The sequence below is a fragment of the Daphnia pulex genome, chromosome 4 (genome assembly GCF_021134715.1).
Source record: "Daphnia pulex isolate KAP4 chromosome 4, ASM2113471v1".
NCBI lineage: Eukaryota > Metazoa > Arthropoda > Branchiopoda > Diplostraca > Daphniidae > Daphnia > Daphnia pulex.
In genome coordinates, this window is record NC_060020.1 from 1,182,580 (window position 1) to 1,200,246 (window position 17,667).

General features: G+C 42.8%; 2 protein-coding genes across 4 annotated transcripts; one reads left to right on the forward strand and one right to left on the reverse strand.

The window, feature by feature from the left end:
* Nucleotides 1-445: 445 nt before the first annotated feature.
* Nucleotides 446-16,902, forward strand: LOC124192865 (inactive dipeptidyl peptidase 10-like). Of its 3 annotated transcripts, XM_046586379.1 has the most exons (20): nt 446-653; nt 829-895; nt 1,123-1,297; nt 12,688-12,857; nt 13,177-13,233; nt 13,368-13,421; nt 13,502-13,619; nt 13,730-13,824; nt 13,936-14,090; nt 14,179-14,286; nt 14,400-14,527; nt 14,637-14,788; nt 14,902-14,996; nt 15,053-15,179; nt 15,269-15,492; nt 15,556-15,960; nt 16,029-16,196; nt 16,261-16,430; nt 16,494-16,696; nt 16,760-16,902. In XM_046586379.1, exons 2-20 carry the CDS (start codon nt 860-862, stop codon nt 16,847-16,849), a joined length of 2,730 nt encoding a protein of 909 aa, XP_046442335.1. In that variant the 5' UTR covers nt 446-653; nt 829-859; the 3' UTR covers nt 16,850-16,902. The 3 variants fall into 3 exon arrangements, with proteins under 3 accessions (XP_046442335.1, XP_046442337.1, XP_046442336.1); XM_046586381.1 differs by lacking the exons at nt 446-653; nt 829-895; nt 1,123-1,297 and adding exons at nt 11,706-12,062; nt 12,137-12,237; XM_046586380.1 differs by lacking the exons at nt 446-653; nt 829-895; nt 1,123-1,297 and adding an exon at nt 11,706-12,237.
* LOC124192869 (heat shock factor-binding protein 1-like) lies at nt 16,730-17,592 on the reverse strand. Its single transcript, XM_046586388.1, has 3 exons — nt 17,312-17,592; nt 17,174-17,240; nt 16,730-17,087 (listed from the first exon to the last, which is right to left on the reverse strand). Exons 1-3 carry the CDS (start codon nt 17,504-17,506, stop codon nt 16,999-17,001), a joined length of 351 nt encoding a protein of 116 aa, XP_046442344.1. The 5' UTR covers nt 17,507-17,592; the 3' UTR covers nt 16,730-16,998.
* Between the last annotated feature and the right edge of the window lie 75 nt (nt 17,593-17,667).

A 17,667-nucleotide genomic window follows, 5' to 3' on the forward strand; every position in this document is an offset into this window, starting at 1 on the left:
TTTCTTGTTTCGCTCGGCTTCCGGCTTAAAGCAAATTATAGCCAGCCACTGGATGCAATTTTTACTGTTTTCTCGGTAAATCCGCAGGTTTCTTATTCAATAAAAAAATAAAATTTTTCATTTTTTTTTCGGTCGTTTTTCTGGCTGTCGTTTAAATTTCTTATTCCCTTTTCAAGTCTTGACTGTGGTAGCGGGTCGCAGTGTAACTTGATGAGACGAAACTATTAGATACTAATAAAATAATCTCGATCCGTTCAGCGGATGTCGAGTGTGAGTGAGAGAACTGCTTTTTAAGTTTTATCGTTTTTTGAAAGATTTGCATTTAGGGGGTGGCTGTGGGGTCGATTTTTAATTACTATCGATATCTTAGGTAACCATGGTTAATTGGAAGAAAAGCGGGAAGAAAAGTGTCGTCTGCTGTATTGTCTAGACTCTAGACTAGTGTTGAGAACGAGACGAAGTTTAAGATTATAAAGAAAACAGAACCATCAATTTTTGAAAATGTACGTGGCTGCAAAAGAAATTGCATAGTTAATGAAATTACTGGGATGTGGTCGTCTTGTGGACTCTGTCGGTTATCTCGGTGTGAACTCGTGTGAACTCTGTCTCGGTGTCGTGGCTCTCCATGCTCTCCACTCCATGCTGTTTGGCGGGTAAATAAATCTAAGAATACCAATAGAATGACTATGGGAGCTCAAATAGAAGAGTTAAACCTGATTCAAATTCCTGAAATGTTAGTTCCTGACTAGCATTTATCATGTATTATCCCCTTGTTGATGCTTGGCAGTTTGTTTTCACGAGTTATGTAAATTTTTTTCCTTTGTGCAGATTTGAGGCCTGAGCATCATAACAACACAATATGCAAGTTTTGCTCATGCTGGTACTGAAGTGTTGGGTAATGATTTTTCGTTCTCACTTTCATTAACCTGTGAGCTGAAGAGCTGAACAGCTGATGGATGTTAGAATGATGGACGTCTTGCATAAATGTAGTGAATTACTTGGAAACCTAAAATTCTCTTGTTAATTAACATTTAGGGTTTGCCCACTGCCTCGTTTTCAACTTTTCATTACTTGTTATTTCTGTCCAAATTTTGCGTAACCCATTTTCTATTTTTCATTTAGATCAACAGTATCACATTTGATTGGAGAAAGTCAGCACCTTTCCTTGAATCCCATCTGTCCTCATGTGGGTGTATTCACGAGGACCCCATTTTGCCTATCCTGCCTGGCGTATTCAACTTTACTGCACGGATGGATGAAGCACGTGGATGCCTGGCCGTATTTCCCAGGCTTAAAGGTAGGAAAATAGTATTTCTTTACTTCCTTCTTGACTATCTGGTGCTGGCGTTGATTATGAATCGTTACACAGTACGGAGTACGATTATTCCACAGCTAGGCGATTGACTGCAACTGTTTTCTCTTGCCGTTTCTATGTTTACTCAGTTAGGGTTCCTTTAAATACGACTGACTGGAGGTGGAGATCAGGCTTCTTTTGTTTTGGACCTCACTTATTCTTTATTGTGTCGCCCAGCAATATAACTTGCAAGTCCCTTTTGGGTTACCTACAATTTGAACGGTTTTCCCGTTAGTATGACTTTGTAGTCGTGATTCAATTCAAACAGAGTCACACGATGTATAGAATCGAGCACATCCATTCTGTTTCTTCTTCTTCTTTTTTCGCCTCCGATGGTTAGACATCATCACAGTTGAAAGGCTTTGAAAATCCGAGCCAGGGCGCGAGAAATTGTCCGATCCGAAAGAAAAAAAAAAATAAAAAGTGCGGGGATGAAAATGAATTTTCGAAAAGGGTCGAAGCTCAAAAGAAGAGCTGACAACAAAAGGAACGACACCAAATCAATAATCGCCCGCCCCCTTTTTCTTTTACCCTCCTGCCCCCCCTCCTCCGACAGTTTCCTTTCTGTTGCAACGACGTTCACAACAGTCGACGTAATAGTCCGTCCGAATGTAACCGGCGACCGAAAAAAGAAAAAGCTAAGAAAGAAGAGAGAGAGAGAAAGTGTGAACAAAACGGAAAGACATGGCCGATTGCTTATGATTCGCCCTCCCTTTCCCAACATATTTGATATATAATAACACGTTTACACATCACAGAATATACAGTTATAAATATATAAGATAAACTGCTGATGGGGTACTGGCTGGCTGGCTGGCTGGAATCACGGATGCGCTGGGCCAAGTGCTGCTCCCCGCCGTGAATCTAATGACCTCCCGCTGGTCGCTCCCAGCTTCACCCGGTCGTTCGCATCATCTTTTGTTGTCAGTTTTCTTTCCCTTTTCAACATCAGCTTTTCTTTTTTTATTTTCGAGTGTTGTATTTGTATAGGTAGTGCCCAGCACTTGGAAATCAAATGCAAATGACATTTATCTTTGTTATTTTTTGAAATAATTCCTGGGCCAGACCAGCCCAGCCGCAGCACAAGCCCATTGAACATGCAACATTACAGCTGTTGTATCTATATTATTATGTTGTCTGACGCAATCTAGTCGAGTGGTCCGGCTGCCGAGAGTCTTGAGCTGGGACAGCTTATGTATGTAGACGGCCAATCGCATAAACATTCCGTGAGTTTATTCCCAACAAACTCTCCCCTGTACATATTATTACTCGAAGCTATTACCAGGTGATGTGACTGATGGGGCTCAATAATAACTGGCCGGCGGCCGGAAGAATGTTGATCCTCCCCTGCTCCTGTTTTTCGAGAGAAAGAGAAATAAAGGGAAATCTTTTGATCTCGATAGGATGCGGATCCTTGTAGCGATGAAGTAGCGAGTCCCATTGGGTCCGGTTGAGAGTGAAATGGCGTTCAGTGGCAGCCAACTTGTCCAGTGGCCATGTGATTCGCTTCGGACGACGACAACAGTCTATATCCTATAGCTCCGGTTCTTTTTTTATTTTCTTTCTCCCTGGGACTCTTTAACTGGATTCAGCACGGAGAATACATATGTGTCACTGCGCGCTCCATTCAAATTCCTTTTCGGATTCGGATGAATTCAGAGGGAGGGTGGATGTGTGTGTGTGTATAGTAGACACATCAACAACAACACACACGTTCACTTTAGATCTATCTACTCTTGAGAGAGAGAGAGAGAACAAAAAAATAAAATGGGAGAATGCTGCACCAAAGGATATGTGGAGAATAAAAGGGGATCGAGAGAGCTGGATCGAGGGGGGATCTTTTCTATATCAAGATATCAAAGCGCCGAGCTTTTGTGTGGACGTCATCGCACATGAGCAAGGAGAACACACAGCGCCCAGTCATCTCTCTCCCCCTCTATATCCTTATGGGCTGGACTCCCCTCTCTTCTATACAGTAAATGTGCTATGGGGCACGCTGATGTGTGTGTGTTCTTTGTCGCCATTTAACCTTGTGACACGGGCGTTGTGTATAGTAATCACAAAAACGGATTGACGACCGGTGATGGCCCTCCTTTTTTTCCAGCCCTCTTCCAGCTCTCCTGATTATAAGGAGACGGCCCAGCAGCAGCAGCAGCTTTTTTTTTATTATTGTGATCAATAGGAAAAATGACCGTGGTCCAGCGTAAGGATAGACATTCCATGCCGCCGACCAACCGAATGGAATGGACAAATGAAAAAAAAAAAATGATGGTGAATTCCATTCGGGTCTTATTTTATTAAAAAAGGTTTGACATCATGTCCGTCGCTATTTAACATCCATTAAGATTCCAGATTTCGATAGCTCACAGCATATGGATGTTAAATAGAATACTTCAGTTTTTTTCCATCTGGCTGATGGCGCACTCCCCCTCTTGCCATTATTGCGCAGTCTATTACATTATAGGGTCAAAGGGATATCCAGGAAAAAGAGGAACTCATCTAATACTGGGGACAACAGCAGCTATGTACACTCTCACGTCCAGGCGGATGGATCGAGTGTCAGACATGTAGTAGGCCTCTTGTTCGTAGTACGTAAACTAAATAGCCCGGCGGCAGACAACTCGATTGCGACACAATAATATGATAACACTTTAGCCATAGCCCTCCCCGACTACTTTACACAAGTATAGACGCATAGTCTAGTAGCGTATCCATTCCGCATTATATGATGTACAGGGCGGATAATAATGATGTGTGTGTATATCATATACTCTTGCTTGTTGTTTTGTGTGTCTATACCAGTCTCAGCCAGCAGCTACTTAACCCCCATCGGATTATAGGAACATAAACTCCGGCGTTATATAAAGCCCTTTTTTTCCCTTTCTTCCGATCGATACTTTTATATATATAAGATCTTTCGGCTGCCTCTTCTTTTTCTTTTGAACAGAGAAAAAAAGGGCGATGAAGGAGGGAGAGATGATATAATAGGAGCCGCGCCGTGTGGTGTTTGTTGAAGAAGAATAAATCTATACTACAACGATACGGATCGAGGACAAACAAAAACTGAACGGATTCTTCTTCTCAGTTCTTCCCGACTGATGCGCTTTGCCCTGCGCCTTTTTATATTTTCCCCCGCGTGTGTGTGTTTGTGTATATTTTTCCGATGTGTCATGAGAGAGAGAGAGAAAAGGGGCCTATAGACAAACAGACACACATCACCGCCCTTCGTTTTTTTTTGTCACGATTTAGATTTAAATTCGTTTATTTAGATATACGCTCTGATGCGCTGCTCTCTCTGTTGGAATATTTTAAGCTCCTCAGCTAACTCTCTGTGTGTGTGTATAGCCGATAGCGCTATTCATATTAAGGAGGCTCGTCACGTTTGGATCTGGCCGTCCCTGTGTAGGGCCAGCAGCAGCGAGCAGGAGCCCTACATGTATAATGTGCCTGCGATATGCGTGTGCTGCTCACCTTGTGATATCGGAACGTTTCGAATATTATTTACACGTCGGACAAACCAGCATTATCAGGACTAGTTTGGGGGGACGAGAAACATGACCAGACCAGCAAGCATCAAGTAGTCCTTCTTCAGTTCTTCTTCTTTTTCTTCTTCTTCTATGCGCCCCTTTTGTCTTTCTTGCGGGGCCTGACCCCATCCTCATGCAAATCAATGTGTCCTTTTCGAAAGGGGGGATCTTGTATATAGAGCCAGCTGGCCATGGCCGTCATCAACAATCGGATCTCATCTGTAGTAGGGCCTCCTTCTATTTGAGATCGAGATACATATATATAGGGAAAACAAAAGAGGGGACGACAGGAAATTTTACATAATAGGAATCAACAAAAGATTTCTCTTCTTTTAGACTTGTGTGTGTGTGTCTGTCTGTTTTTTTTTTTTGTTGTTCTCCTTGATTATTATTCCTTAAAGGACGTTATTATTAATATCTAGGCGCATAGAGTCTGTCACGCAACTAGGCCTATATACGGACTAAGTAATCATGATGATATACCCCCCCTTTTTGGGATATTTATTCATATTTGTCTATGGGCCTTGCATCACACGGCGCAATGATTTCAAGTTTTGTAATCACACCGGATGTAGTAGACACATTGAATTTCAAATTTTTTTTTGATTCAATTATTACGTCAGTTCAATGCCGAATAATATCGAAATGGATGACGGGGGAATAAGATTGAATAGTAGGCCGCCTATTAATAAATGTAGGCTGATGTGTTGTTGTTTGGCTGCTGCTGCAGCGCTAACAAAAGTTCTTTTTTTCTTCTTCTTCTTTCTTTAGTCATTCTTTTATTTGTGCCTTTCTTTTTTATTCCTCCTCATCTCTGCAGAGCGCCAGTCGCCCGGCCATCAATAGATATAAATGTTGCACGGACGAGTGAATCCTGATGCGTCAATAAATATATACAGACAAACTTATCAATGATTTACACAAGAGGGAATATATATATATCAGCGGAGCTATTGTGTGTGTTATAGGCCCCCCTCTTATACTGCGTTCTCCCCCCTATAATACTAGGACGTAACAATCACCACCGTTCGTCGTTAAATGGTGAATATATATAGGTATACCTGCCGGTTAAATATAGCTATAAATACATACGAGTTATTCTACGTACACGTATTTATTTTTCCCAAGCTATATCTTTTTTTTTGTGATTCAAATCTTTTGATTTATGTGTACAATCGTGGATATAGTATATTTAGCGCTTGTTGATATCCAGCGGAACTTATTCGTTCCGCTTCTACCAACAAACTTGAAAAGTTCTGGAACATTGTTGTGTAATGTTGTACTACACCAATTTTGGGTTGTTGATATTTTTGAAAAGGATCAAGCCAAGGTAATATATAAATAAATCGATCCGTACACAGACGGCCTATGGATCATTGATGTGTATGCAATGGTACACAATTTTGAATGATTTGAACCGGTAATTGAATTTCGGTACAACCCCCAAAATCATTTTTTTTTCTTTTTACTTTCGAAAAAAAAAATGTTTCAGTTGCATATCATTTTTGAAGGTAGAAATGTGATTTATAGGACGTCAGCGAGTGTGCTGACGCATGATTGAATCAGCTTTTATGTTGGCCAAAACGGAATTGTTGTAGACACATCAAAAGGTATGAATTTAATAATAGGTGAAGAAATGTAGAGTCGGTGAGACAGAAATCAAATATCCGGTTCAGAGATGTACATGTTTCATTGTCCCGCTCGTAGGCCTCTATAAATCTAATAACTAGGCCATCTTTCTTCTACATTTCGTCATTTTTTTCTTCTTCCATTTTATTGTTGGGAACCAAAAAATCTTCTTTTCTTCCTGTGTAGCTTTTTTTGGGATGTGGCGTTTCACCCCGACTCCGTTGTTGTCAGTTGGTCTCTCTCTCACAGCGGGATCCGCATCACACGCCGCCCTGTACACCCATCCATCCATCCATCCGCATAGGAGGAGGAGATGGGCGAATTTCTCTTATTCCATGACGACGCGCCCCTTGTATTCATTTCCCCCCTCCTATATATAATATGAAATCGTGTTTTTGACAATTCACTCTTTTCGAGTGCACTCAGCGGCAAGTCAAGCTGTCAACAATTTAGACGCTCAAGCATCCAGCGCCAGCGCCAGCACACACACACGTCTCAATATATATAAGGCAAAAGCGTCGCCTCTCTCTCTTCTCTTCTCTATTTATATATTTAATAATAAATGGGGACTGTGCAGCAGCAATGCCCCCCTCTCTCTTGAAATACTACTTTGTTTGCGCTCTTATTCTGTTGAAGAAGAAGAAGGAGAAAACCTTTTTGACCCCCGTTGGATGGATATAATAACAACACGACTCCAAACTTTCAAAAGTGCGCGTAGCTTTAATTCCTGTACGCTCCGACGCTCTCTGATGTGTACGGTAAATAGCTTTGCTATTATGCGCATTTCGGATCGAGACGTCAACTTCATCTGAAAACGGGAAGAAGGAAAGAGAATAACTGGGAATGGGCCCCGGCACCCTTCAAACTTTCTCGGAAGGAAGTCAAATATAATGGGCTCGATCAAACATGGAATGCCAGTCGTCCGCTGGCCGTCGTAGTCGTCAAGTGCATTCTGCGTGCTAAATTGCATTGTCCACCATATTGACTACTGGCCGACCAACTGGACAACCAAAGCCATTGAAATTCCCTCCCAATTTTGAATGGAGACCCCTTTGCACTTTGGGGCTCAAACTTGATTAAAATTACATTCCGATCGTTAAACAGACAGGGTGAAGGCATACGCAATAAGAACCGTTGCATCCGCTGGCCGTAAGAAGGATGAGCCCCCCCCCCCTTTTATTTAAAAAATATTTATTCCAGCCATTGTTAGTTGCGAATATAACAGCGGCACTCGTACTATACGTGGTACCAGCCTTCCTTTTTTTGGGTTTGTTATATAACAGACCCCCTCCGTTTCTTCTCTCCCTCTGTTATATTACTAGACACATTGTACCCCCTGTGACAGGACAGTAGTAGCAGTAGTAACAGATAATTGAAAAGAGTTTCTATGGTAACGGGATCAAAAGCACACAGGACACCCCGGCACATCTCTCTCCTCCAACAACCCCCCCCTGAAAAAAAAATGAAATCAAAATGATTGTGGATATTGGCGTCGTCGCCGTCACGCGCAGTCAATTCTCGCCCGTCATTATATTTTTTCCCAGCAACGCGTCCATAACCGTTGGCTGTGTGTGTGTTCACAGTGATTGACAGCGCTGACATGAGACTCCCCGTCGGGTGTCGATGTGTAGATCGGACGGTGTTGTACAGTATACACATCTGCCCGGACTTGGGGATCTGGAGGCTTCCGTCTGTGTCCTAGACTCTCTCACTGATGGATGGGATGAAATAGGAGCAAGGTGTCTATACTACTACTCTCATTATTATGCGCGCAGTCTATGACGGCAGACGAGTCCCACGGTTCCGTCATCTTTTGCCCTTAATAAAAAAATGTTAAAAAAAGGAGAATATAATTTGTCGTCGCTGCTGCTGTTCCATGCCATTCTCCTCGGAGAAGCAGAGATGGGGCGTGACCAATCGGTACTCGGCCACACACTTGAAGCTCAAACGCTCACGTCTCTGGCTCCTGGCTTCAATGGCTTTTGGCATGGTGTTAATTATATACTTACCGATATCCAGGAGTAACTTTGGTTGGGTGTTCGGTTACATCGCCATAACGGTTGATGAGATACGCGCGCAACGTCCAATTGGGACTCTGCCGACGTCTTTGACCAACAACTTCCCATCATCATCAGCGGCTTCCCGCAGCCCAACTCTATTTCTTTTTTTCTTGGTGGTGGTGGTGGTGGTGGTGGTGGTTTCACTTCGAATCCATTGGCTTGCGGTGCCTTCGGTTTTTCAATTTTTATTTTATTTTGACTCGCCCCGTACCTCACATACAAGTCGATCGACTTGAATTAATTTTTGTTTCTTTTTTTTCCTTTCCATTTGAAACGTGTCATTATCCCAATTCGGTCATTCCAATTGCGATAAAAAGGGGGCTAAGATTATTATAAACTCATCGAGACTTGGACGGGAAATTCCAATTCGTGACGGCGGGCGTATACCAGCTGCACAATACATCAAATGTAGACGGACGGATGTGACACACGGTGTTGGAATAATGAAACAAGAACATGGAGGAGACAATTTCTTTTTCTGTCTGTCTGTCTGTTGTTATTGGCCCGGAAGAGAAGAGTTTTTTGTTTGATTTCGGATGGAAATAATAGGAAGGCACGGGGCCTTGCTATTGAGAATCGGTCGGCATCATCTGTGCGCATGTAGAGAAAGTTACGTAAGTTATTAGACAAAAGAGACGGGCAGCACGCGCGCGCCCCCGTCCGATAGGCAACTGCTGTTTCAAACATAAAAGCTGATCCTGACACGCAACAAAAGGACCATGGATCCTATACACATCCGCTGGGCTTTCATTCATCTCGTCAGATCGAGATGCTGCAACTTGCCACCAGCTCTGATGGATGGATGGATTTCGTAGGCCCCCCTGCTGATGACCTCCAAATGCGACCTGTGCGCCGCCTCATTATTTCTTGCTGCTGCCTATTACAGCATGTAGTATACCCCCTCCGAAATCTTCTCTGTCTCTTTGGAAACAAAGAACAACAAGGACCACGCCCACTCTACAACAGCGCCCATTTGCTTTGACTAAAACTTTGATTTTTGGAACATATTCGCCGAGCTATATTTAGTATATTTCTCCTATTTTGAGTTGTATGCGCGATGATGTATCGACCGTTTCTATCTGATTTAGTGATTTGATATTCAGATTTTTTTTGTCTTGTTTTTCAGTCGGCCTTTGGCGACCTTAATATATGCAGTCTAATATGTGCGACGTTTGTAACAGCTGGTTAGTCGTCAAACCAAATAGCCCAACTCTCTACTGGCCTGTCTTTTCTTTTTCTTTTTCTTTTTTTTTCGTTTGCAATAACATGCGACTCTGCATAATATTCACTTTGTGTGAGTCTACCGTGTAATAGAGTCATCATAGAGCAATTGCTCGCCGACGTCCCTCCTCCCCACCTCCCCCTCAAAAAGCCCGAGCTCTATGTATCTCTACGACCCCGTTGAGAGTTGGCGATGAATGGGCCCTCGTCTTTGTATAATACCAGTGACACCAGAGCGGCAGCAGTGCAGTGCAGTGCAGCAGAGAAAACGGCAAAATAAGCTTCTCTCAATCTCTTGTGTAACATAGACGAGGAGGAGAGTTGGGGGAGGGAGGGGATGCATGTGTGGGTCGATACGCGATGAGAGAAGGGAGTATCTAGCGAATTGACGGGAGGTGTCGATTCCATCCGATTAATCCGTCAGACGTCGACGGCCGGGCACCGACGAAATGAGCTAAAGAGAGAGAGAGAGATGATGTACAGTGCTAAGAGCAACCCCTTTGAGTTGCGCCTGCTGGGCAGCAACTGCTGCTGTGATTTAACATCCATTCAAAGTCAATAAGCCGTGTCGACAAAAGCTGCAGCAAGTGGCCCACTCTCTGCTGCTGGCTGATGGGCTGGCCGGGTCAGCGTGGCAGCTTGGCTTGCCATTTCTCCATCCAATATAGCCCATTCCCACCCTCGCATATATACAGCAAACAAAAACGCCTCCCCATCAGAATTCCATTAATCACGTCGAGGAGAAATCCCGCCCGTCGCTGGTGCACGCGCGCCCAGCGCCCGCGATGTTGTGATTGAATTGGCCACCCCTATCCTCCGCTAGGCTATAAAACATAAGCTCCTTTTTTTTATGTCATATCGAAATAAATATCGGCGGGATATTCAAATCAAAAATAAAACGCCAAATCTCCATGTATTTATAGTTTGGCCGAAGCTATACGTTTGGGGGGGAAAAAATAAAAATAAAATAACTTGACCTGGAACATCATCCATATGTAAATGCGTAATGGGATGTAATCTGTCTTTGGGAAAAACGTCCGTTTCTCCACCATCAGGTTTCCCCCCTCCTTCTGAAAAAAAAGGAAGAACCAGCGAGGCTCTGCTATCCTCTCGGTCTATATTTATTTATATACACACACGCACACACACACATAGTCGATGTCTATAGCCGCCTATATACTTGTCCAATATAATACACAGACACTTAGAACTGGCTTATGTAGACGCTGTTACACTCTTTTGATGTGGATAATGTAATAACACGCAGAAAGAGAGGGAGAACCCGAATACCATCTGATGGTATACGGACAAGTTGTTTGTTTTTCTCATGGGGATCGTCTCTCCCCCCCAAAGGGATGGAGAAAAAGAATATGTAAGATATATAGACTCCTCTGTGACGGCGCTGATTATACAACAACTTTGTGAATGGGCCTATATAGCTGCTGTAGAATTAGGCAATAAGTAAACAATAATCAGGGACGAGAGGTGGAGACGAACGTTATCGAGGGGGTAAAACCATCACCTTTGGGAATGTCGCCAAGTGCTGCAGTCTCTTCTAATTAATACTCCAGGGTGATAGTCGCTAGTTCTTCAACGAAAATTCAATCAATGATTTTTTATATTATCAGGAATTTCCATTTTTCTTTGCTGCACCTTGTAGTCCGGGCGTATTTTTTTTAAATTAAAAAAAGGAAAGAATTTTTATTTCTTTCCCGTTCTGTCGGGTGTAGAGGAAAAAGGAACCGGATCTATTTATAAAAATCAAAAAAGGGCTACTATAGCGGCAGGCGCTACACTGCGGCAGCCACGAATTGATAAAAATACTCACTCCTCGTTCATCTATTCTCTTTCTTTTTTCCTTTTGGGTTTGTTTTATTTTTGTTGGTGGCCCCAACAGCACCGCAGATCCTGATTCCTTTGGTGTTTGGTGTGTCCTCCTCCCAGAAACAAGTTGAGCCCAAGAGAGCCGGGACTGTGGCGATATATTCCGCGTGAACACAATTTTGCATTTCTTCTTCTTTTTTGGTTTCGGTTTTCCAGACCCCCTCCAGCATCATTCAACTCATAATTTGAAGATCTTTTTTAATTTCTCTCCGCTCCGTCAGTCTTCTTCTTCTTTTTCTCCACCTCTGTGTTTCTTTTTTTTACAACACGTCGTAATAGGCGTGTTAAGTGAAGCTGTTATTATTATGCACGTAGGCTATTAGCCCCGCAGTCTATCTACTCTACACCAGGACGAACGAGTGAAAAAGCTCACGTTTCCAAACAGGAGTTAGTGTTGTTGTTGTTGTGTATAGTCTCTCTTCTTTATCTCGATTTTGTTCACCTGGCTGATGCTCCTATAGCTCCTACCTGCTGCTGCATTATCTGGAAGCCGCGAAGTTTCAGGTCTGGTGGTCGGCGTGAACCCGGCACTTAGTGTACTCCCGCAACCCGCCGCTTTCTGGTAAGAATTTTATTTCTTTTCCATCGTTTTTCCACAGTCTTCTTCTTGTTCTTCTCCTTCTTCTTCCACAACTATAAATTTGTTTTGGGAGAGTGTGTCTGCTGGGCTGTGTCTGTGTGAGATGTGAACTCTTTTCGGTCGGGGTATTTTTTTTTAAAATAGGCCGGCCGGAATAATAATGTGGCCTCTAAACATCGTGCACAACAAATTCAACAAGCGTTGAATTATACCACCGTAATCAGTGGCGGTGGGAATGAACGGCTACAGACACTGTGTCGACGTCTATTCCCGTCGAATTTTTTATTTTTATTTTTGTTTTTACTTTGACGTGAGATGGAAAGTAATAATCACACATTTCATTTGACGCCATTGTCGCCAGGCCTAAATGAAATCAAATATTTAAAACAAAAGACAAAATGTTGAAATTGCGTATCGAAATTCTATTTTCAGTTGAATCAAAAAAACAAAAGTTGTCACCAGCCCAAAAGTTTGCAGACGGCGAACACGAACGTGAGCGGCCGCTGGTGCCAACTATGCACGGCAACGTCGGCATGGAGAAAAACCAATGGAAAGTCCAAGAAGACGACACGGTCATTGTGGATCCATCAGACAAGGAACAGGTGATTTAAAAACAAACAAAAACCAATAATCAGTTGATGTGTGTCTGCGGAGAGCTGCAGCTACGTCGTATAACTTTGTTGGGCAGTTAAGAACTAAACCGCGCGTAGAGAAACGGCGATAAAAACCCCCAAAAAATAAGGGGGAAAAGAGTTTCACAAATAACAGAAAAATGTAGACTATAAACTAAATTCGTCAAACGTCATAATTACAGTGATTACACGCCGAATAGAATATGTAATAATAAGTCGTAAGAGGGGAAAAACTAATGTTGCCAATAATTGTCTCTCTTATTCTCTCGTAAACGGATGCGACGCAAAGGCCGAGGAACCTCATAACTGGAGAGCCACGGGCATAGCGATATGCGCCATCACCATTGTAAGCTAAATCGTCACCATATTATATGTCAAAGAAAAAAAATAATAATAATACGTTAAATATAACTGAAAAGTGAGCCGTCGAATGATATCCAAGATTATAATAACTGACACAGAGTTTCTGATTATTTCCAGGTGTTGCTGGCCGTCAGCACAGCTGCCCTCTATATGCGCCACCCCGAAGACGAGGTAACATTTACCTGACAGTCACACGTCTACACATAAAAGAGAAATATTTTGGAATTGAATTTGGTTTCTTCTTCAAATAGGGGGCTTACTGGCAAAAAGTGTCTTACGATCTCAACTCGGTTTTGGACACGGAATCGTCCATCTTCATTAACAACAGCGTGTCCAAGGATCAGTGGAAGTCGACGCGCTGGATTTCGGGTATGATATACAGAAAAACCAGTTTCCCTCCAAGTCCATCTAGAAATATTCGTGAGCAGCTTCTGTTTTTTGGTCTCTTTTTTTTATTTTCTCCCCTCTGATCGAATAAGATCGTCAACTGGTTTATTGGGATGCCTCTGGCGGACTCCGTGTCTACCGTGCCACGACCAACCAATCACTCGTCCTCGTACCTCCTCATGTTGTGGTACCATTTCAACAAAACTATTTAAACATTTTTCATAGCTGCTCAGCTCCATTTCGATTGATCACGTCCACGTTTCTTCTTTTTGTTTTTATTATTTGACGATGAAATAAGTCGCAGTGGAGAGCGGACGAATTTTGGCCAAGTTACGACGGCCGTTACGTTCTCCTTCGTCAGCACCACACGGGCGACCCGCAGAGCGAAGGCGAACTCTTTTACGGCTGCCATCAGCCGCAGCGCTATTACGCCGTCTACGACACACTAGAAAAGTGAATAGCAATTTTTCTTTTATTCGCCTTTTGGGCCTAGGCCCACGGCTCTTTGATCTTGATTGAATTTACGTTTCATCTCCGACAGAGATTTGTGGAAAATACGACTGGAAGCGGAAGAACTGCAACCGACTCGTTTGGGATTCGTTGGATGGGCAGGGCGATCCAACCGACTTTACGCCATTTATCGCAATAGGTATTTAACTATAGCCATTTGCTTTTGTAACGAGCGTCGAAACTATTTTAAAATTTCGATTTGGAAACAACCTATTTTTTTTCTCGTTGCTCAACATTTTTGGGCGACACCAGAATCTTTTGGACTAGTGATGCCACCAGCCGGAGCGGATGGAAACTACGAGGTGCAAACGACGACCAGTTTCCTTCGGAGCCGGAACAAGACTTTTTCTGTACCGGATTACCCGATTGGACATATTCAGGTTTCTGTTTTTGTTGTTTTGTTCGTCCTTGTGTTTTCCACGACTTTTTGGTTTGTACATTTGTTCGTTTTGACCAGTAATCGTTTTTTTCCCCTTCTACTTTCTACAGAAGGAGTGACACGCTGGCGAAACCTTATGTGGCCGAACGATGGCGGCGATTGGCTAATTTACGCAACCTTGAATTCTAGCCAGTGTCACCATTTGGATTTCATCGAATATTTAGCGGACCGTTCGCGGGCCAGTAGCATTCGTCACGCTGTGGTACAAACAACATTCCATCCTTCTATGTAGCAACAACATGTAGACAAAGAAAGAGAGAGAGAGAGAGAGGAGTTGATGATTACTCATTGGTTGTCTGACTCTTGGTTTGAAAGCCAGGGGGCCAGTTGCCCGAAATCCAGTTGAAGTTGATCCATCTCGAGAGCAATTCAGAGACCCAATTGGCCATCAGCCAGTTGGCTAACCAGAGGTATGACCAGATCCCGTCGAATCGATCAAAAGCTCCCTCATTAATTGGAACGACAGGCAATGGATGTTGGTTCAAGTCGAGTGGCTGGACGCGATTGGCTTCGTGACGGCCTGGATGACCCGCAATCAGAACGAATTCAGAGTGTTCCACTGCCAGGTGGCCGCCGTGCCTGGATGCAGCCAAGTACGTACCCGGGCTTTTCTTTCGTCCAACATCATTCACAAGTTTTCAATTAGCCATTGAGTGGGCCTGCCCCAATTTGAAAATTGTAGATTATTGTCGAAGAAGCTGTCGCTGGACGCTGGCTGGCCTCCCCGTCGCTGTACCCCTCGCCCAGCGGTGACAGCGGCTTCATTTTGGCAATCTCAAACATGGGCCAAGCGGAAGACCAGCGTCTCGTTTATCACAAATCGCCTTGGCACAAATTTGTTTCGGTTGACCTCAACCAATTAGAAGTCAACCGCATACTAGGCTGGGATGAAGCGAACGACACCACGTACTTCTGCATTCAAATCTTTAATTTAGATCGGACGTGATATTTGAATAATTTCCATTTTAGGTACGTGTTAGCCACTCCAACAAGCGAGCCCCAAAAGAGGCATGTGTATCGCGTGAACGGGGCCACGACAGAATGTCTCAGCTGTCAAATAATGGCCGACAATTGCAACTTTGTCGACGCCAAATTCGAACCGAAAAACACAGATTTCTACGAACTGCAGTGCCTAGGGCCTCACATTCCCAGTGTTCACGTTTTGACTGCCGACGACAGTGAAATTCTCGCTACACTTCTGCAGGTTGCCGATGATGGCGAACTGCGAGACCTTCTCGAACATCTGACGCCAACGATCAAATATTTAACAATTCCGCTCGAAAATGGAGGTGTCGGAAGGGTCCAGCTGTTACTACCCCGTAGCTGGAACGAGAACGTTTACCATAAACTGCGCTACCCTCTTATTATTCAAACGTAAAATACATAATTCTCGTAATTTTAAATTTAATAAAGAAAAATAACCTTTGGATTTTTTTTTTTAGCTTGGATTGGAATGCTGGGGACGCCTTGACTGACCAGTGGCGAAAAGATTGGCCCACGTACTTTACTTTAACTCGGCAAGTCATATACGCTAGGATAAGCGGACGGGACAGGTCAAATAAGTATGGATCTCTTCAGACTGGCGTAAATGACCTTCTTACTGTTGTCAAGTAAACGAATCTGACTCAAATCCTTGTTGTTCTGATGATAACGTTATTACATCCACTTGTCCAGGTTTCTCATGGAAGAGCTGAACCACGTTGACAGGCAAGCAGTTGTTCTAATTGGCAAAGGGATCGGTGGTTATCTTGCAACTATGATGATGGCAATGGTGGCCAACGAGGAAGAAGAAATTTTCAAATGTGGCATCGTTATTTCGCCCACTACCGAATGGTCCATATACGGTACGTACTTTTGCACTATAGAAAAATAGCATCCCAATGAAACTATTTGTTTGCTCTACTCAGAGGCAAGCATTGCTGAAAGATACTTGGGAGATGCGTCTGATCAGCACAATTATGTCCTGTCAAAAACAGACAATCACATCCACTTGATTAAAAATGATACAATACTATTAATGGACTCGTTTCCATACAACCCGGTTCAACATTTTCAATCCGTGAAATTCAACTCTCAGTTGACTAAAGCAGGCACTCGTTTCGATTACAAAGTAAGCTAGTCCTAGATGAATGTTCACTCAGCATTTTTCATGATATATTTATTGGAATTTCAGACTTATCCTCAGGCTGGGATTAAGAATATGATTGAATACCATTCTTATCTTTCCTTGGAACATTTCATTACACAATGTCTGCAAAAATGATTGTTAACATAATGTATCATGGTGGTGGATGAATAAAAGTTTATAGTACAGCAGATTCTTTTAAAAAGAATTGCTTACATGGTGCAACTAGTGAATAATGTGCAAAAAATCCAGTATTTCTTGAGGGCTGTGATGTTATGACCAAAGTTCTACTTTGGGGGTCCTTCGACTCCAGATTGAGTGACAAGATCTGCAATGTTCCTCTCTAAATCATCAATACGGTTTCCCATATCATCAAGTGAAAACTGGGGGTTAAGGAAAATGCTTTTGATATAATAAGAAATTTAAAAAAAAAAATTAAATTAATTTAGTGTAAAAGGATATTTCTTGAAAGCACTTGATCCGAAATAGTTTGAAATCTTTCTTGCATTTGCTGCAGAAGAAGTTCAACCTGCATAATTCAGAAAGAAAATGGTATAAATTAACAAAATAAATTTTCCTGAGAAAGTGTAGCGTATTTACATAGCGAGTGAGATCTTGAACGTTTTTTAAATCAGGAGTACTGGACTGTGGATTGGCTGTGGTAATACTAGTCACTGAATCGCGAACGTTACTTCCCGAACTTTCATTGTTACTGAGACTTGCACTCACATTCAGTTCAGTAGAAACATCAGACGGATACTCCGAGCTGGCGCTCAATTTGTTATTATCAGCCATTTTCTCTCAAATCTTGCTTTAAAATAGACTAGACCCTGAAGAGACGCAAGAGAGAGACCAGATTCAGCTGAAAAAAGAAAACAATTGTGACGTTTCCATGGAAACAGCTGGCATTGATTGAGACACTGTTGTCTTTTCACTTTGGATTTATAAAGGTTTAT

What these genes read in the sequence shown, in the direction of transcription:
- LOC124192865 (XM_046586379.1), top strand. Translation starts at nt 860, where the DNA reads ATGCAAGTTTTGCTCATGCTGGTACTGAAGTGTTGG. An exon ending in CGTATTTCCCAGGCTTAAAG is followed by an intron (nt 1,298 to 12,687) that starts GTAGGAAAATAG and finishes TTCTATTTTCAG; the next exon opens with TTGAATCAAAAAAACAAAAG. An exon ending in TACCCTCTTATTATTCAAAC is followed by an intron (nt 15,961 to 16,028) that starts GTAAAATACATA and finishes TTTTTTTTTTAG; the next exon opens with CTTGGATTGGAATGCTGGGG.
- LOC124192869 (XM_046586388.1), bottom strand. Translation starts at nt 17,506, where the DNA reads ATGGCTGATAATAACAAATTGAGCGCCAGCTCGGAGTATCCGTCTGAT. An exon ending in TTCAAGATCTCACTCGCTAT is followed by an intron (nt 17,241 to 17,311) that starts GTAAATACGCTA and finishes TGAATTATGCAG; the next exon opens with GTTGAACTTCTTCTGCAGCA. An exon ending in GGATCAAGTGCTTTCAAGAA is followed by an intron (nt 17,088 to 17,173) that starts ATATCCTTTTAC and finishes CCCAGTTTTCAC; the next exon opens with TTGATGATATGGGAAACCGT.